We start from the raw sequence: 19565 nt of genomic DNA, 5'->3' as shown, positions 1-19565 counted from the left end.
GGGTGTTGAATTTTGTTGAAAGCTTTCTCTGCATCTATTGAGATTATCATATGGTTTTTCTCCTTCAGTTTGTTAATATGGTGTATCACGTTGTTTGATTTGCGTATATTGAAGAATCCTTGCATTCCTGGAATAAACCCCACTTGATCATGGTGTATGATCCTTTTAATGTGCTGTTGAATTCTGTTTGCTAGTATTTTGTTGAGGATTTTTGCATCTATGTTCATCAGTGATATTGGCCTGTAGTTTTCTTTCTTTGTGACATCTTTGTCTGGTTTTGGTATCAAGGTGATGGTGGCCTCGTAGAATGAGTTTGGGAGTGTTCCTCGCTCTGCTATATTTTGGAAGAGTTTGAGAAGGATAGGTGTTAGCTCTTCTCTAAATGCTTGATAGAATTCGCCTGTGAAGCCATCTGGTCCTGGGCTTTTGTTTGTTGGAAGATTTTTTATCACAGTTTCAATTTCAGTGCTTGTGATTGGTCTGTTCATATTTTCTATTTCTTCCTGATTCAGTCTTGGCAGGTTGTGCATTTCTAAGAATTTGTCCATTTCTTCCAGGTTGTCCATTTTATTGGCATAGAGTTGCTTGTAGTAATCTCTCATGATCTTTTGTATTTCTGCAGTGTCAGTTGTTACTTCTCCTTTTTCATTTCTAATTCTATTGATTTGAGTCTTCTCCCTTTTTTTCTTGATGAGTCTGGCTAATGGTTTATCAATTTTGGTTATCTTCTCAAAGAACCAGCTTTTAGTTTTATTGATCTTTGCTATCGTTTCCTTCATTTTTTTTTCATTTATTTCCGATCTGATTTTTATGATTTCTTTCCTTCTGCTAACTTGGGGATGTTTTTGTTCTTCTTTCTCTAATTGCTTTAGGTGCAAGGTTAGGTTGTTTATTCGAGATGTTTCCTGTTTCTTAAGGTGGGATTTTATTGCTATAAACTTCCCTCTTAGAACTGCTTTTGCTGCATCCCATAGGTTTTGGGTCGTCGTGTCTCCATTGTCATTTGTTTCTAGGTACTTTTTAATTTCCTCTTTGATTTCTTCAGTGATCACTTCATTATTAAGTAGTGTATTGTTTAGCCTCCATGTGTTTGTATTTTTTACAGCTCTTTTCCTGTAATTGATATCTAGTCTCATAGCATTGTGGTCGGAAAAGATACTTGATACAATTTCAATTTTCTTAAATTTACCAAGGCTTGATTTGTGACCCACGATATGATCTATCCTGGAGAATGTTCCATGAGCACTTGAGAAAAAAGTGTATTCTGTTGTTTTTGGATGGAATGTCCTATAAATATCAATTAAGTCCATCTTGTTTAATGTATCATTTAAAGCTTGTGTTTCCTTATTTATTTTCATTTTGGATGATCTGTCCATTGGTGAAAGTGGGGTGTTAAAGTCCCCTACTATGATTGTGTTACTGTCAATTTCTCCTTTTATGGCTGTTAGTATTTGCCTTATGTATTGAGGTGCTCCTATGTTGGGTGCATAAATATTTACAATTGTTATATCTTCTTCTTGGATCAATCCCTTGATCATTATGTAGTGTCCTTCTTTGTCTCTTCTAGTAGTCTTTATTTTAAAGTCTATTTTGTCTGATATGAGAATTGCTACTCCAGCTTTCTTTTGGTTTCCATTTGCATGGAATATCTTTTTCCATCCCCTTACTTTCAGTCTGTATGTGTCTCTAGGTCTGAAGTGGGTCTCTTGTAGACAGCATATATATGGGTCTTGTTTTTGTATCCATTCAGCCAATCTGTGTCTTTTGGTGGGAGCATTTAGTCCATTTACATTTAAGGTAATTATTGATATGTATGTTCCTATTCCCATTTTCTTAATTGTTTTGGGTTCGTTATTGTAGGTCTTTTCCTTCTGTTGTGTTTCTTGCCTAGAGAATTTCCTTTAGCATTTGTTGTAAAGCTGGTTTGGTGGTGCTGAACTCTCTCAGCTTTTGCTTGTCTGTAAACGTTTTAATTTCTCCATCAAATCTGAATGAGATCCTTGCTGGGTAGAGTAACCTTGGTTGCAGGTTTTTCTCCTTCATCACTTTAATTATGTCCTGCCACTCCCTTCTGGCTTGTAGAGTTTCTGCTGAGAGATCAGCTGTTATCCTGATGGGGATTCCCTTGTGTGTTATTTGTTGTTTTTGCCTTGCTGCTTTTAATATGATTTCTTTGTGTTTAATTTTTGACAGTTTGATTAATATGTGTCTTGGCGTATTTCTCCTTGGATTTATTCTGTATGGGACTCTCTGTGCCTCCTGGACTTGATTAACTATTTCCTTTCCCATATTAGGGAAGTTTTCAACTATAATCTCTTCAAATATTTTCTCAGTCCCTTTCTTTTTCTCTTCTTCTTCTGGAACCCCTATGATTCGAATGTTGGTGCGTTTAATGTTGTCCCAGAGGTCTCTGAGACTGTCCTCAATTCTTTTCATTCTTTTTTCTTTATTTTGCTCTGCATTAGTTATTTCCACTATTTTATCTTCCACCTCACTTATCCGTTCTTCTGCCTCAGTTATTCTGCTATTGATCCCATCTAGAGCATTTTTTATTTCATTTATTGTGTTTTTAATCGATGCTTGATTCATCTTTAGTTCTTCTAGGCCCTTGTTAACTGTTTCTTGCATTTTGTCTATTCTATTTCCAAGATTTTGGATCTTGGAAATAGAATCTTGGATCATCTTTACCATCATTATTCTGAATTCTTTTTCAGGTAGACTGACTATTACCTCTTCATTTGTTAAGTCTGGTGGGTTTTTATCTTGCTCCTTCTCCTGCTGTGTGTTTTTCTGTCTTCTCATTTTGCTTATGTTACTGTGTTTGGGGTCTCCTTTTTGCAGGCTGCAGGTTCGTAGTTCCCGTTGTTTTTGGTGTCTGTCCCCAGTGGCTAAGGTTGGTTTAGTGGGTTGTGCAGGCTTCCTGGTGGAGGGGACTACTGCCTGTGTTCTGGTGGATGAGGCTGGATCTTGTCTTTCTGGTGGGCAGGTCCACGTCTGGTGGTGTGTTTTTGGGGTGTCTGCGGACTTTTTATGATTTGAGGCCACCTCTCTGCTAATGGGTGGCGTTGTGTTCCTGTCTTGCTAGTTGTTTGGCATAGGGTGTCCAGCACTGTAGCTTGCTGGTCGTTGAGTGAAGCTGGGTGCTGGTGTTGAGATGGAGATCTCTGGAAGATTTTCGCCATTTAATATTATGTGGAGCTGGGAGGTCTCTTGTGGACCAGTGTCCTGAAGTTGGCTCTCCCACCTCAGAGGCACAGCACTGACTCCTGGCTCCTCAATTTGGGATGATTTGTTGTCTATTCATGTATTACACAGATGCAGGGTACATCAAGTTAATTGTGGAGCTTTAATCCGCTGCTTCTGAGGCTGCTGGGAGAGGTTTCCCTTTCTCTTCTTTGTTCTCACAGCTCCTGGGTCTCAGCTTTGGATTTGGCCCCGCCTCTGCGTGTAGGTCGCCTGAGGGCGTCTGTTCTTCGCTCAGACAGGACAGGGTTAAAGGAGCAGCCTCTTCGGGGACTCTGGCTCACTCAGGCCGGGCGGGAGGGAGGGCCACGGAGTGCGGGGCGAGCCTGCAGCGGCAGAGGCCGGCGTGACGTTGCACCAGCCCGAGGCGCTCCGTGCGTTCTCCCAGGGAAGCCGCCCCTGGATCCCGGGACCCCGGCAGTGGCGGGCTGCACAGGCTCCCGGAAGGGCGGTGTGGACAGTGACCTGCGCTCGCACACAGGCTACTTGGCGGCGGCAGCAGCAGCCCCAGCGTCCCACGCCCGTCACTGGGCTCCGCGCTTTCAGCCGCGACTCGCGCCCGTCTGTGGGGCTCCTTTAAGCAGCGCTCTTAATCCCCTCTCCTCGCGCACCAGGAAACCAAGAGGGAAGAAAAAGTCTCTTGCCTCTTTGGCAGCTCCAGAGTTTTCCCGGACTCCCTCCCGGCTAGCTGTGGCACATTAGCCCCCTTCAGGCTGAGTTCTCGCCGCCAGCCCCAGTCCTCTCCCTGCGCTCTGACCGAAGCCCGAGCCTCAGCTTCCAGCGCCGCCCGCCCTGGCGGGCGAGCAGACAAGCCTCTCGGGCTGGTGAGTGCCGCTCGGCACCGATCCTCTGTGCGGGAATCTCTCCGCTTTGCCCTACCCAGGTATGTGGGGGAGTTTCTTGCCTTTTGGGAGGTCTGGGGTCTTCTGCCAGCGTTCAGTAGGTGTTCTGTAGGAGTTGTTCCACGTGTAGCTGTATTTCTGGTGTATCCGTGGGGAGGAGGGTGATCTCCGCGTCTTACTCTTCCGCCATCTTACCCGGAAGTCCGCCTCTTCTGTTTTCTTTGTTTCTCAAACAGAGAGCTACAAGCCCAGCTGAAAGCATTCTAATACCTCCAAAAATTTTTAAAAAATAAATAGATTTATTTATTTATTCATTTTTGGCTGTGTTGGGTCTTCATTGTGGTGCGCGGGCTTTCCCTAGTTGCGGTGAGAAGGGGGGCTACTCTTCGTTGTGGTGCACGGGCGTCTCATTGTGGTGGCTTCTCTTGCTGCAGGGCACAGACTCTAGGCATGCGGGCTCAGTAGTTGTGGTTCGCAGGCTCTAGAGCACAGGCTCAGTAGTTGTGGTGCATGGGCTTAGTTGCTCCGCGGCATGTGGGATCTTCCCAGACCAGGGCTTGAACCTGTGTCCCCTGCATTGGCAGGTGGAGTCTTAACCACTGTGCCACCAGGGAAGGCCCCCCAAAATTCTTAAACCATTGTTCCATCTCTGCTTTCTATACCCCAAAGTCTTTTTCTCAATTATGCTCATCCTTCTCAAAGGCTTTCTTAGTTTTTCTTGCTTCTCATTGCCTTTTTTTCTCTTGTGGTTCACACATCTTTTCCCTATATGAGTTCTTAATGCTTATTTCATTATTCTTTATAGTTTTATGTGGATGAGCATCCCTATGGGCTTTCATTAAAAATATCTGTCTAAAAAGAAAGAAGGAAGGAAAGAAAGGGTGTAACCATTGGGAAAGGGTTTGCTCTCTACTTCCTCAATAAAACTCAGGAATTTTTACAGAGATTGACTCAGTACTATCCAGGTGCTTTTTTATCTGCTGACCTAAATCTGGCTGATCTTGGGGGCTTTCTTCAAATCTTCCAACAGGCAAGATAAATAAGGCCACAGAAAATACATGCTTGTTTGTCACTTATCTTGATTCTTGGACATATAGACAGTCATTCCAGGAAGCCCACCAGAAGCTCACAGATGCCTTCTCTCTGGGCTACTCATACCCAAGGTGAGGGCATTTGAAGGCTTTCTTCTCTCCCATACTTCCTGGGTGCTCTTAGATGCTGGTTCCAGTCAACAGTGACATGGCTAAGAGATGCCAGGAAGGACGAGAAAGAGTAAAGAGCTCCTTGATAAGCCACAGTGGGGCAAGTGAGCATTTTACTTACCTTGTGTGTTAGGTGACTGCATTATGATCATTGCTTCCCAACTCTACCCCCACCAAAGCCACCCCTGCCAGACCCTGGGCAAGGTTCTTGTCTCTCCTAGACAGCTCCAGCCAGGACTTGTCTTTCCCAATTCCTTATCTTCTTTTAGGAGAGCATTCTTAGCAGGAGGCCCACTGTAATCTCACTCTTTCTTTTCCCCTTTTGTTTCATGTGTTCCTTCCTGGTGAGGGGCCCCAATCTAAAGAAGAGAATTCACCTTCCTTTGAAAAGAACTTGCACCACAGTACATGGTCTGACTTCCTTCCCCCCTTCATCGTGGAATAATTACTGAGCTATCGCCAAAATTTTTAAAATAAACGTGGTAACAGAGTTGAGATGATTGGGGTCTTTGAAAGAACCAAATAAACAGCATCCCCTCTTTCCCACCCAAGGTATGTACCAGTTGAGAAATAAGACAAAGGAGATGACAGATTCCAACCTAATGTTACTATGTCTCCTCAACACTGGAGAATTTGGCTTATATTTGTGGAAAAACGGGTTTCCTAGTACAACCTGAGAATTAGACAGGAGATCACAAGGGGGTACTTCTTGAGGGCAGCCTGTTCCCAAAAGGAAGAAGAGAGGAAGAGGCTGAGTTCTCAGTTCTTGCATCAGAGTCAGAGGCTGGAGAGAGGCCTGTATGTTACAGCATGTAGAGCCCCGTGAACAAGGGAAAAAGCAGCAGGGATGGGAAGGAACACTTTTTGTATTCGGGGGCTCTTGTGTCTTGACTACTGTGGACTGTTTGGCCAATGAACTATGACCTTGAACCCTCGTTAGCAAAGGGAGGGAGAAGAGTGAGTGAGGGAGCCTCTACCTTTCAGCTCTCTGTAGCCTAGTTACTGTATTATTATTATTATATGCTTGTGTGTATGATGGTGGAGAGGGCATTTTTGGGTGGGAACATTGTTCATGTTGCTGCTGAAATCTGGGTAAAATACACTTAGAATTTGGAGAGGTGAGCAGCTGGGTGTGGCATCTATCAGGATTGCCAGGAGTTATTCTGTGGGTGTGGCTCATCAGGAGGTGTCCCCATCCTCCTCTCCTTACCATGGGCCTGCCTTTCATACCTCGATTAAAGAGAAGGATCATTCTTCAGCCACGGTTACAGCTGGGTGTTTCCTCCATTGGTGTGATCACTTATGTGTTGTTCTGATTTCTGGGACATAGTTTCTGAGTGCTTAGCTAACAAAGATCCAAACATCTTCTGTTACAGGTGGCACACTTTTGTATTCCACTTACAATAGCTACAAGAATATTCCTTTCTTCTCTACCAGGTGATAGTTTTAATCACTGGGATGTCATTAGGAAATAACTTTGCCTTCAATGGTCAGACCAGGGCTGGGCACCATGGACAGCACCACAAAGACTGTTTTTGGCCAAAGACTCAGATGTTCCCACCCCGCCCCAGCCAACTAGACTTTGTGTGCATGAGGAAGGAACTTTCTCTCTCTCTTTTTAACTCCTGTGTCCCTTGCAACTAGAACAACCCCTGACATGTAAAAGGTTCTTAATAATTATGTGCTGAATGAATTACCTGGTTGAATTTTAAGTGCAAAAATATCTTGTGTTCCAATAGAGAATTATCTTCAAATGTTAAAAGCCACGGAATTTTTGAACAGAAAACTTTCAAAGATTTTAATTAAACTGTTCCCGGAGTGGAACAGCTGAGAATTATGATTATTTCTGGATTTTAATTTTTCTTCATCCCAGGTGTACCTATGTTGGCATTTCAGTGATAAAAACAATTTAATTGTATACACCAAAAGCTTTTTCAAAAACTTTGCATGGCCATACCAGCAAAGCACTGAACTGGCCAAAAATCTGTTGGATGCTGCAACGTGGCTCAGAGTCAGACGTTAGATATAACTTTTTTTTTTTTTTTGGTATAGATACTATCCATTTGTGTAATTTGTATCTTTTTTTTTTTTTTTGGTATAGATACTACCCTGCTTTTGAGTAGGACATTTTCAGTAGGCTCCACGGAGATTTTACTGCATGATTCTAACTAATGTGTGTTTATAGTATCTCTGCCATGGAGATTATAGGCAAATGGTGTTTAACAGCTCTCCTCATAGTCCATAGAATTGCTGGTACTACGTGGGTATTCGTTGTGATGTTGAAACCACTCATTAGAATTGGACTTTTAAAAAAGAAATCTTTGTGAAAAACATAATAGTATCAGAAAATAAAGTCAATTCTTTTGTGAGGCAGCTCCTATTATCTTTCCATTTTGAGAAATCATTCTCAGTTCAATTGTATTACCATGGTGATGTGTTTGCATTTCAACAAAACAAAACTGAACCATAAACTAGAGCTCTGCATGTCTAGCTCCTGTCCTAGGGTTTTTATGGCAGTGTCTTTATTATTGAATAAAATCCCCAATGTCCTGGCTAAAAATCACAGCAAATAAAGTTTCTCAGCCATACACAACAATCTGGATTGCTAATCTCAGAATTCTAAGAAATCTCATAAAACTGAAAAGAAGAATAGATATTAGAGAGGGGTAAAAAAATCAAAAAAGAAATAGCCCACAAATGAATAGAAATATACTTGTTCTCTAAAATAAGATTGTGGAAGTAAACAAACAGGGGAAGACCACTATGCTAGATGAGGATTGGATGTGTGGCTTAGCCGCTAACTCTGAGGTCTGAAACAAGTAAACACTACCCAAATTGTCACCACATGCATCCTCTCTCAAAGGAGAGCTCTTAGAGCTGGCTCCCCTGCCTCCTATTTATGAAATGTATTTTGCTCTTTGGAACAATTGCACATAATTTTGACAACTAAAAGAACCGTCCAGGAGGTGTGGTTTGAGTTCCTCAAAAATTCCTACGGGGCTTCCCTGGTGGCGCAGTGGTTGAGAGTCTGCCTGCCGATGCAGGGGACGCGGGTTCGTGCCCCAGTCCGGGAAGATCCCACATGCCACGGAGCGGCTGGGCCCGCGTGAGCCATGGCCGCTGAGCCTGCGCATCTGGAGCCTGTGCTCCGCAACAGGCGAGGCCACAACAGTGAGAGGCCAGTGTACCGCAAAAAAAAAAAAAAAAATTCCCACAGTTAGTGCCAATAGGACGCGGGAAATAGTATTGCATGATACCATCTGCATAAGGAGAAGGAAAAACCACATCATCTATTCTAATCCAAAAAGTGTGAAAACAAGATTTGGACAGATATATACAACTATTCTATCACTTCTGCCCAAATATTGTATCAAACCATCTCTTCCCAGATAACAATTTTGTTAGCCTAAAAACACATTAGCTCAGTCAGATCTGGGCTCTCACAAAGCTTTTTGCTAGCTGCTCTGCCTACTGGTAAATAAGCAATGGGATTTTGCCTAGCAACCCCACCATGGAAACACAGCTTGACTCCCTAAGTGGTGGGGGAGTTAGTGGGGTGGTTCAAGGAACCCAAGGGCTGTGCCTTTCAGGGACCCTCTGCAGCTGGTTCCTGACACCGCAACCATTAACGGCAATTCTTGTCAGTTTCAGAAGGATGATGAAAAACTTGGGGGAAATTAATTAAAAGGCAAATAAAAAAGCTTCCAAGATTGTGAGCTGAGCCTGTCTGAGAGCTCAGTCCAGAGTCAGCACAAAAGAACCAAAGGAGAATGAGGACTTTTTTCTTATTGGAAAGGAGGTAATTATAGGACATAATGTATCCAGGAAGGGAAAACCAGCAGTGACCACCTGAATCTAAACAAAGATTATCTTAAACCCGAGGTGAGGGGACATTCCTCAGTAGCAAAGGGCAACATTAAATCTTGGAATGTCTACATTTAAAGAAAACCTTGAACTTTTACATCAAAAATGATTGCTAACAATCATCAAGCATTCAGCAGGCACTGTGCTGAGATTTTACACACTTATTTAATCTTCCAGACAATCCTATGAGGTGGATTTTCTTACCTCCATTTTTAGAGGAAGAAACTGATGCCAGAAAAATTGAGAAACTTGCCCAAGGTCACTCAGTCATTTAGCATTGGGGATGGGATGTGTCTCAAGCAGGCTGCCCCTAGAGGCCAAGTTCTTAAACACCATTTTACCGTAGTAGTGAATGGGTGCAGAGCTAATGAGGATAAGAAGCCCAGAGATCACTGGATGACGTGTTTGTGGCTCCAGCTTGAGAGCTACAGTTTAAAATGTTCAATTAAGGCAACCGTTCTTTTTTTTTTTTTTTTTAAGTGTCTAGAGGGCAGCAAAAACATGAGTATCCAGAATAACAGATATTGCCAAAATCTTACACCCATATCTCTTCCTTTTATAGTTAAGTATGGGTATATGCAGTTTCATAGACCTACACACACACGCATGCAAGACACTTGATTTCGTAAGTCCCTAAAATACTCTGATGACCAAATTCTCCAAGGATTCTCTGAGCATCACCCTAAGATGTCTGGAGGAAGCAGCCCAGGGACATGTTGGTTGGCTTGGGCAGTGAGCAGTGGTGGAATGTTTACCTTGCAGATAAACTCTCCAACAGCTAATGCAATTAAGACTCCACCATCTAGCCTTTGTTACACACCTTCCTCTCCTCTACCAAACAAATGCTGTCCGGTGCCATCTTCCCTCTGCCCACCTCCTGGAGCCTGGGAAGGTCTCCAGCTTCCTCCGTACGTGCTGCTCTCTTTTGCCAATCTCAACCTCATTTGGATTGCAGTTGCATTCACATCCTAATTTCTGACTTAACTAGTGTCTCACAAACATTTAATTCACTTTAATTTCATTATGCATTTGAGGAGAACGATTTACTGAGGGGGAAAATGATGTTCCCATTGTCGGCAATTAGATTAACTTAATGATCTATGGTAAAAATCTCCTTTTGGGCTTTGGAGTTTTGTACATGTTTACAAACAAAACTAGGCTAATAATAACTAATTTCCTGGATTCTCAGAGGGGCCTTAACTGCCCCCTCAAAGTTCTATAATATTCTATTTGGAAATTCATGAAATGGGTAAAACGTTACTTGTGGTTCTCAGATAATTTATCTTGTCACAGTACACTTGTGGAAAAATGGTATTTTCATATGCAGTTTCAAAAACATCAATAAATTATCTTTTTTTTCTGATGGCTTTTCTGAGGAGATGGGGAGGGAACTATATAAAAGCATGGATCAATTAATTTTTTCCTGTTCCCACTTTATATACTGAGTACTCTCTTAGGAGTTAGAGAACTTGACTCCTTTTTATAAAGGATTGTATGTCTTTAGCTTTTCCTACAAATATTTAGGGGAATACACTGATCCAGGAACTGGAGTGTAAATAGTGCTGATTGAGATTTGTGCAAATAAATATTCTCCACTATTCCTAACATTTACCTGCCCATTCCATTCTGCCGTATTCAACATACCTGGGACTCAGGACCCCAGGCAGGTGGGACAGATGGTTTTGAGGCATGATTAGAGAGAAGAGCAGCCTCTCCACTCCTTTTCCAGCTCTTTTGTCCCTTGGCGTTTTCCAGTGAAGAGGTGGTACTGATGTTTGTCTCCATAAGTCAAGGAGGAAGAGGCGAATGAGAGGAAGGGAAACAGAATCATCATCAACCTTCCTATCTTGGAGACCTAGTCATTGCCTTGGCTAGCATTTCCTGGTCAAGCCGAGTGGATGATCGTAGAAGAATCTCTCTTGACCATTTCTGTCCTGGGAAACCTGGCTGACGTGACCCTGCTGTGATGAAAGTTTAGGAATTCCTGGACACTGACAAGATCGCTCAGTGACAAGTTTTTATTCTCAGTCTTCCTTCCGAGAGGGGAAACAGGAAGGCCTATTCTTCACAGAGGTTAGTCTGGTTTCTCTCCTTGGGGGAGCACTCTGGCAACTTTGAACTGGTGAATCGTTGAGTAACTTGAAAGTTGGTCTCCATCACTGTGCACCGGACTGAGATCACACCATCTTGGCTCTGCCCCTAATTAGCAACATGTTATGCAAGTTCCTTACCCTTGTTGGCTTCTTTTTGCATCTGTAAAATGAAGTGTATGAATGCAAAGTTCTCTCTGTACTCTGGAGGTTCTCTGCTCTCTAAGTTACCGGAAGGCAATGACTAGAAAATAGATCACATGGTGAGGATTTCCATGACGTAAATGTGTACTTTTGCAGAAACTCAATCTAGGCAATGTACAAAGGTCCAGGCACTCTGGTGTTAAATATATATTTATGATAGTATGTGGCTTTGGTTGAGTAATGATGCTAGGGTCCCCTGATGACAGTCTCTAATGGCAAATTGGGAGCTTTGAGAAGACCTTAAGGGATTATTCAGTTTAGTTGTCATGCCAGTGTTGTCTTGAGTGCCATTCAATAGGACACCAGTGTGCCTCCAGTCTATCTCTGGACTCCATGGGCAAGATTCTTTTGCTAAACCCCAAGCTAAGTGGGGTTTCTTGCCCAAGGATCCCTAGACCCCCTGAAAACTTCTGAATGTGCATTTTTCTAGGAGAGGGTCCACAGCTTTCATCAGATTCTCACAAAGCTGCCCATGACCAAAGAGAGGTTCAAAGCCACTGATGTTTTTTTCCCTACCTCTGTCTTCTGAATCCAGGGTGATGGAGCTGACTTGCCTATCTTTCTTTCTCTTTTGCTGTTCTTTAGAAAAAGCAAGTGAGTCAGACCAAGATCCGGGTCATCTCAACCATCCTGTTCATCTTGGCCGGCTGTGTTGTGTTTGTGACAATCCCCGCTGTCATTTTCAAATACATTGAGGGATGGACGGCCCTGGAGTCCATTTACTTTGTGGTGGTCACTCTCACCACGGTTGGCTTTGGTGATTTTGTGGCAGGTAAGCAAGCACCCTGGGCATCCCAGTTACCAGGGCCCTGGTGGGGAAAATATTCTCTTGGCAGTGCTTTTCCAAACCATGAGAAAAGATGTGGGAGAAGCAAATGAAAAAGGCTCAGCATCACTGCTGCTGTGCACAGGGTTGTTTCAAACCCGTGGTCCTCTGCGATGTAAACAACAGCAGGCTGCTGCCTTGAAAGGAAGCTAGCCTCTCCCTCCCCAGGTTGCAGATTGCCCTTATCACCATATGAATTATGAGTGAAATGAATTTCTCATTGGATTTTGGACTTCTGAATTGTATTAAGGCTCCTTGAATCAATTGATAAAGGCTATATTAGCAAGTGGCAAATATGAAAGTCTGTAGAAATTAGCATAGAGTTTAGTCTGCAGTGATCTGCAGATGAAGCTGCCTGATGCTGAGGTGAGAGCCACTGTCCCTGCAGAAGTTGTCCTGGGCATGTCCGGATGCAAGACTTAAGACTCAGGTGACCTACCAGGAGCTGAAAACTGCCCCGAGGGAATATAATATTATAATGGCTTCTGCATGAATGTATATAGGAGAAATAGCCTTCATTGTAAAAATAAATGCCAATGAACTGTGCTTAAGGAAGCAAATGGAAACCACCATCAAATTCATCTAGGGACGGGGAGCTTGAAAATTGAGATGAGATCTGACATCTTACGTGTACCACTTTCTGAGCGTGGTAGGAAGGCAGGAATAGAAGGAGGAGGCCATCCTTCTCTTTCCTAATGGAATAGTTCTAGGTGGTCAGAGAGTCTATCATTTTCTACTTCAAGAAGGGAACACTCTGACCAAGCAACTCTATCGTAAGTTATACATTTATAGAAGACAGGGATCTCCTCTCCTGGAATCTGGAAAACAGCAAATTCTGGAGAGGGTGTGAAGGCTGGTCAGTAGGTACATGGGTATCTCCAGGTTAATTCTGGAGTGATTTTGTAGCTATTCCAACTGGGAAGTTGAAGACTGAAGTCCACTTTGTAGAAATAGCAGTTTTAATTTTTCTTCCTTTTTATTGGCTAAGGGCTAAGAACTGCAAAGTCAAAGTGATTAAAGATTGTTTACAAAGAGCCCGAGGCCTGGGACCCCACCAATCTTTCCTTATGCACAGTGCTCAACCATTGTGCAGATCCTCAGCTTGGGCAAGAGGTCACTTGATGCCATTTGATGAGAGGCCTGAAGCTCTGGAAAGACACCACACAGAGAAATGAGGAAAGTAAGAGGAACAACTCTCTGGTTAATTCCTTAGCATCATCCATAGCTGCACTGTGGGAAAACTCAGCTGAGGTTCCAGTCGCAGATAAACACATGTAACGGCAGCTGCAGTTTAGAGCTATTTCACCAGGATCTTTAAGTTCCCCAAAGCATCATTTGCACTCTGTTGTGCTGCAGAGCCCCCTGTGCTAACACTGGCCTGTCTGGAGGACTGTCTTCTGGAGGGCATTTATGGTAAACCCTGCTTTCTAACCAAGCGCTCAGTTCCATCTGTCAACCTGTTAATCTGGGACACAAATAGCACAGCCTTGGGAATATGAGATTTAAAAAATTACTTGTGATTTAAATTTATTATTTATCCTTATGAGCCACCATGGGCTGTGACTGCGTAGCACACACCAGCACTTGACCTGATGTTTACTTACCTGGTAAGGGTGTGACTGCCACTAGCACTGTTTTTTTTTTTTTTTTAAATGATCTTTAACAATGGAAGATTTTAATGGAGCAAATGGGCAAATCTACAGATAAACACGTAGAATTGTTAGAATGTTTTAAAGTCTGTTTTTGTTGTAACTGGGTGAGAGAAAATGAACATGTTTTCCCCATGGGTTTTTGATAACGGTGGTTGTACATGTAAATATGTCTCTTTTTTTTTACCTTTCTTTTTTTTTTCTTTTAGTTTTTATTTTATATTGGAGCAGAGTTGATTAACAATGTTGTGTTAGTTTCAGGTGTACATCAAAGTGATTCAGTTATACACATACATGTGTCTATTCTTTTTCAAATTCTTTTCCCACTTAGGTTATTACAGAATATTGAGCAGGGTTCCCTGCATAGCACTGTTTTAATTCCCTTACTCACCGCAGATTACAGAGCCATATTTCCTTTGTCCTGAAGTCTCCGCAGACTCGGGTCTTCTATAATTCACGGTGCTGACTGCAATTGGACCAGGCCCTTCTAAACTGCAGTTTCCAGGGCTAACATAGACCAGTCTGAAGAATGCATGCCTTAGAACACTGGAAGTGCGTCACAACATTTTGACAATACTTTTAAGAGCAAAAGGGAAGGATGTCCGTCATTTTAAAAGATACATTAACAAGGGTTGATGGTTGCTGTGATTTGACAGGGCATCAATTCAGAAATATCGATCAGAACATCGATCACCATGCAGGATCAAGTGCTGGTTTATTTTGTAGCTGACTCACTTTAGGACAGTCTAACAACATTACAAGCATTTTGGACCCTGACTGGGAGCACACACTGAGTTCTGCATTCCAGGCTAGCAGCTGATAAAGGAACAGGCAGCCTTGTTCGCTAGCGCGCCCTAGTGACAGTCTTTTTGGGGTGACGGTGACTTGTGAAGGTAAATATTTATTTTTAGATAGCTCCAAGGAGAAAGCTGCAGAGTTCTCTAGCCTAGCGCAGAGATGAAATGAACCTCGAAACCCACTTAACGTTGCAGAAACTCCAACTGTATCCTAGAGAAAGCTGAGCGGGGAGAGTTACCTGAAAGGGAAAAACAAGGCAGCTACACCAAACTGAGGGGGGTTTGCCACAGAGCCCTTTAGCAAAATTTGGAATTCTAATTTTAAGAAGTGGCTGTAGCTATAGAGACCTCGCGGGCGGCGTTGCAAAGTGGGTTTGGTCACCCCGAAAAGAGCCACAAGCCACAGTGCCTGCCCAGCTGCTTTTGGGAGGTATTCTTGATACCATAAGAGCTCAGTATGGATTCAAGGATGCTAGATGAGGTTACAAACATGCCCCAGTGGGAAAGTCCAGTGATCACTCACCATGTGGTACCATAATTACCAATCCATGGCTCAAGTTGGTTGTCTTAGAAATGGCCACCTGCCCGCTTCAGTGGGCAATGACATCTCACAGGGTGAGAGCAAGGCTGGTAGTTATTTCATGGAGCTTCCTTACTTCTTTAGGAGAGGGCGCTGGGCTTGGAATCTCTTTTGCATGGCTACCTTAGGCAGTGCCTGTAGGAGGCCTAGAATAAATAGGCTAATTACTTGGAATAATGACTGGTCCTTTCAATGGGACAGCCAGTCAATGCAGTCAGGCAACTAGTCAATTGGGTCTGATGGATTTTTACTGTAATCCCTATTTGTAAAGGGATTGAACTAGCTGGCCTTGAAGGTCCCTTTTCGTTCTAGCATGGTGATTCTAATTGCTCAGTCTAACTGACCCTATGGATTAGCATCATGTAAACACCATCCCTTGGTTAGCACTACTGCTTGGGTCCGAGTCTCAGGAATACCATTAAGTCTAATATTACTTCCATACATCTACTTATCTCTTGGTAAATGCATGTGTGCTTAAGAAGGAAATGGTTCCAAGAGTTCCTAACCATTTGGGATTATTTAATGATATTTTATTTTTATTAAATTTAAGGCAGTTTAAGAAAAACTTGACAACTGGGCCTGCTCTGTTGTCCTCTAATTCAAGTCATTCATCGTCAAGCTCAGGTTTAGACTAGGTGGATCAAGTTGGCCACTGACTATTTTTTGTTACGAGTATTATGGTTAGTGGTCAAGATTCAGAGGAACTTAAGCCACAGGTCAGGCTACTTTAGGGAAGAGACATGTCTTTTCCTTGCCATCCCACCGATGTCACATTGTGTATTACAGCTAGCCTAGTAGCTGTTAGATGGTGATGGACAACATTTCTGCTACACAGACTGGGATATGTTTGCTCTGTGAAGACTATATGCTAGATCCTGGTTAAAGTAACATTTGGTTGTTTTCAGGGGGAAATGCTGGCATCAATTACCGGGAGTGGTATAAGCCCCTAGTGTGGTTTTGGATCCTTGTTGGCCTTGCCTACTTTGCAGCTGTCCTCAGTATGATCGGAGATTGGCTACGGGTTCTGTCCAAAAAGACAAAAGAAGAGGTAGGACTCCTTTCCAGATTCTATGAATGTTCCTGAGATCAGATAAGCTCGTGTTAAGAATTACCTATCTCTATTCTATGGGCTAGACTGTGTCCTACTAAATGGAGGGCTTCTAGGCTTCCTCGTTTTGAATCCTTGAATTGTTTTAAATGCCAGGCTAAATGGAATAGCAGTTATTTCTGGATCCTTTTTTGGGAGGTGTGAAAATCTGATGACCCACCAGCCCACAGCTCCTGGAAAGACTAGTAAACAACAACTTATTTTTAAAAAAAGAAATGAAAAGAAAAACAAACAAACATAGCAGAAGTAGATTACAATTGAGGGAGGTGTGCAGTTGTCCCCAGTCAGCAAATACGTGAATTTTTCTCAATTCCGTATGAGACTGAAGTTATTGAACTGTGGCTGGCCATGGGGAAGTGAACTCAAGGGGTTCCTTTCACTTATGCCCCCTCTTGGTTGTCAGATCTGTAGATACAAGTATATGTCTGTGGCCAGGGGCACACAGCCTTTCCTTCCTCAAATAAATGTGCATGGAAACCTACACAGAGGCAAGAAAAGGTAGCCATAGGGAGGAAAGGTAGATTTTGTTTCTTTTATAAAATGTCCACGTAGTTCATCTGGAAAGAGAGGAAAAGAAATAAGAAAGAGGGAGGGCAAAGTAAAGAGAAGGAAAGTGCTAAAGAAAGGAGAGGAGATAAAACCCAAAGAAACACAAAGAGGGGCAGCCTCTTTAAGGGTGACTGTTCCCTTCCCAGAACGCGATCATTTGATGTGGAAGGCCCCAGGAGAGCGTTGTTGAACGGAGATGTCTCCCAGATCACTCCTGGGGGCAATGCTTTAATTTTCCTGGCTTGCATAAGCCATGCCAATGCACTCTCCAGTCTGATTCCCCAGATAGCTAACTGACCTGCTGAAAATCAGCTATAACAAAAGAGAAAGCCACACCATAAATGCTGACGTTCCTCAATGCAAACGTCCGAGTTACTCATCTGTATAGGAAAGCATGAGACTTTAACTAATAGCCCTGCTGAAAAAGAGCCCAGAGATTTGGGATTGACTCTCATGCAAAACTTCGCTCTGAGGAAGTGTGTTCTGTGGGCTTTGGCAGAACACGCCCCCTTCCCGCACCTTGACCCTGGAAGTTTGGTTACCATGTGCCCTGGAGGGTCTTCTTAAACCAGGGTTAGCACAAGGCCATAGCACGGCCCAGATATAGGGTGACCACCTTGACCAGTGTGCCCAGGACTGAGGCCTTTCCCTTTTAAAAGCGGGACATTCCCAGGCTAACTGGGACAGGTGGGTCACCTTTCCCAGATAGAGATCGATCTTGGAGGGACGGGGAAGGGCAAAGGACCTGCTGAACACCTGCTTTGTGTCTGCTGAACATGCTAGATGCATGCCTGCCTCACGTAGCAGGAAAAACCCCGTGAGCTGGGCACGACCGCCCCGGAGTTATGCTGGAGGAACGGGGGCGGCAACAACGGGAAGTCAGGCCTGTCCGACTCCAAACATTGCTCTCTGCCCCAGAATGCCAAAGTCACGGTCTCCAGATCTCAAGCTTCCGTCGGGTTCCCCAGCAGGTGTGCCTTCCCGAGGCTAGTTAGACCCGAGCCATGCGGAGGTGGGTGTCTAGGCGGCAGGGAGGGCGAGGGCAGAGGTAGCATCCCGGCCCTCCCGCTGGGCGATGCGGCCCCGCCCCGGCCTCCTTCCCGCTGGGAGGGGACACCCGAGGGCTGCGCGCCCGGGGCGGAGGAGCATGCCTCAGCGCGCGGCTGTTTTCCCGTCTCTCCGCCAGGTGGGTGAAATCAAGGCGCACGCGGCCGAGTGGAAGGCCAACGTGACGGCGGAGTTCCGGGAGACGCGGCGGCGGCTGAGCGTGGAGATCCACGACAAGCTGCAGCGGGCGGCCACCCTCCGCAGCATGGAGCGCCGGCGCCTGGGCCTGGACCAGAGGGCGCACTCGCTCGACATGCTGTCCCCCGAGAAGCGCTCCGTCTTCGCCGCGCTGGACGCGGGCCGCTTCAAGGCCTCGTCCCAGGACAGCATCAACAACCGGCCCAACAACCTGCGCCTGCAGGGGTCCGAGCAGCTCAACAAACACGGGCAGGGAGCCTCTGAGGACAACATCGTCAACAAGTTCGGGTCCGCCTCCAGGCTCACCAAGAGGAAGAACAAAGACATCAGAAAGACCTTGCCCGAGGATGTTCAGAAGATCTACAGGACCTTCCGGAATTACTCCCTGGATGAGGAGAAGAGAGAGGAGGAGGCGGAGAAGGTGTGTAACCCGGACCACTCCAGCACGGCCGTGTTGACTGACTGCATCCAGCCGCAGGCCGAGGTGGGGAATGGCGTGGTCCCCACGGACACCAAAGACCGGGAGCGCGAGAACAACGCGTTACTTGAAGGCAGAAACTAGACGGTAGGGACATTGGACTTGACCGAGCGTTGTGGGTTTTGTTTGTTTGTTTGTTTGTTTTTTTTTTTTTTTTTTTTTTGTGGTATGCGGGCCTCTCACTGTTGTGGCCTCTCCCGTTGCGGAGCACAGGCTCCGGACGCGCAGGCCCAGCAGCCACGGCCCACGGGCCCAGCCGCTCCGCGGCATATGGGATCCTCCCAGACCGGGGCACGAACCCGTATCCCCCGCATCGGCAGGCGGACTCTCAACCACTGCGCCACCAGGGAGGCCCTGTTTGTTTGTTTTTTAATTCACCCTGAGACACGTGCCTTAAACAAGACTTCTCGTTAGTCCGAAATTACATAGCATCGAAGAATATATTTCACTGTGCCATAAACGACTGAGAAAGCCTGCTCTGCCAAAAGGAATCAAAGAACAAGGACTTCACGACCGCAGGACACCCAGGGAGCCTTCGCAGGCATAGGAGGTCAAGGCCGCAGAGGTCAAGGGCACGTCCAGGCGATGCTGTGCCCCAGTGAAGCGCCGCCCCGCTATGGCGGGGAGAAAAGGGCAGCTATTCCTTAGACCAGCCGTCTGAAAGGAACAGGTGTGTCTTTTAAATGGAGTCATTTCCTAAACCTACCGTTAGTGATATGTGCACACACAGAATGGGGACTGGATTGGGGGGTGAAGTGGTACTTGTAACTTGGGTTAGAGTGGACATTTTGGAATGTGGCTCTGAGCTCCAGTTTTGATACAAACCGTTCAGTGCATACCTAGCCTTTCTAAGCTCCAAATGAATGTCCTTGGGACCCAAGAGCACCT

General features: G+C 44.7%; 1 protein-coding gene across 2 annotated transcripts in view; it reads left to right on the top strand.

Moving 5' to 3' along the window:
• KCNK10 (potassium two pore domain channel subfamily K member 10) overlaps positions 1-18761 on the top strand; it is a gene marked incomplete at both ends in the record, with an annotated part of 147672 nt that extends 128911 nt beyond the window's left edge. For both annotated transcript variants that reach the window (XM_079699504.1, XM_079699503.1), the window contains 3 exons: positions 12031-12217; positions 16203-16345; positions 18141-18761. In XM_079699504.1, coding sequence (XP_079555630.1) covers positions 12031-12217; positions 16203-16345; positions 18141-18761 — 951 coding nt within the window. The remainder of the gene's footprint in view (positions 1-12030; positions 12218-16202; positions 16346-18140) is intronic.
• Between the last annotated feature and the right edge of the window lie 804 nt (positions 18762-19565).

This window comes from Hyperoodon ampullatus (genome assembly GCF_949752795.1).
Source record: "Hyperoodon ampullatus genome assembly, chromosome: 3".
Taxonomy (NCBI): domain Eukaryota; kingdom Metazoa; phylum Chordata; class Mammalia; order Artiodactyla; family Ziphiidae; genus Hyperoodon; species Hyperoodon ampullatus.
This window is presented reverse-complemented; position numbering and strand designations above follow the sequence as displayed.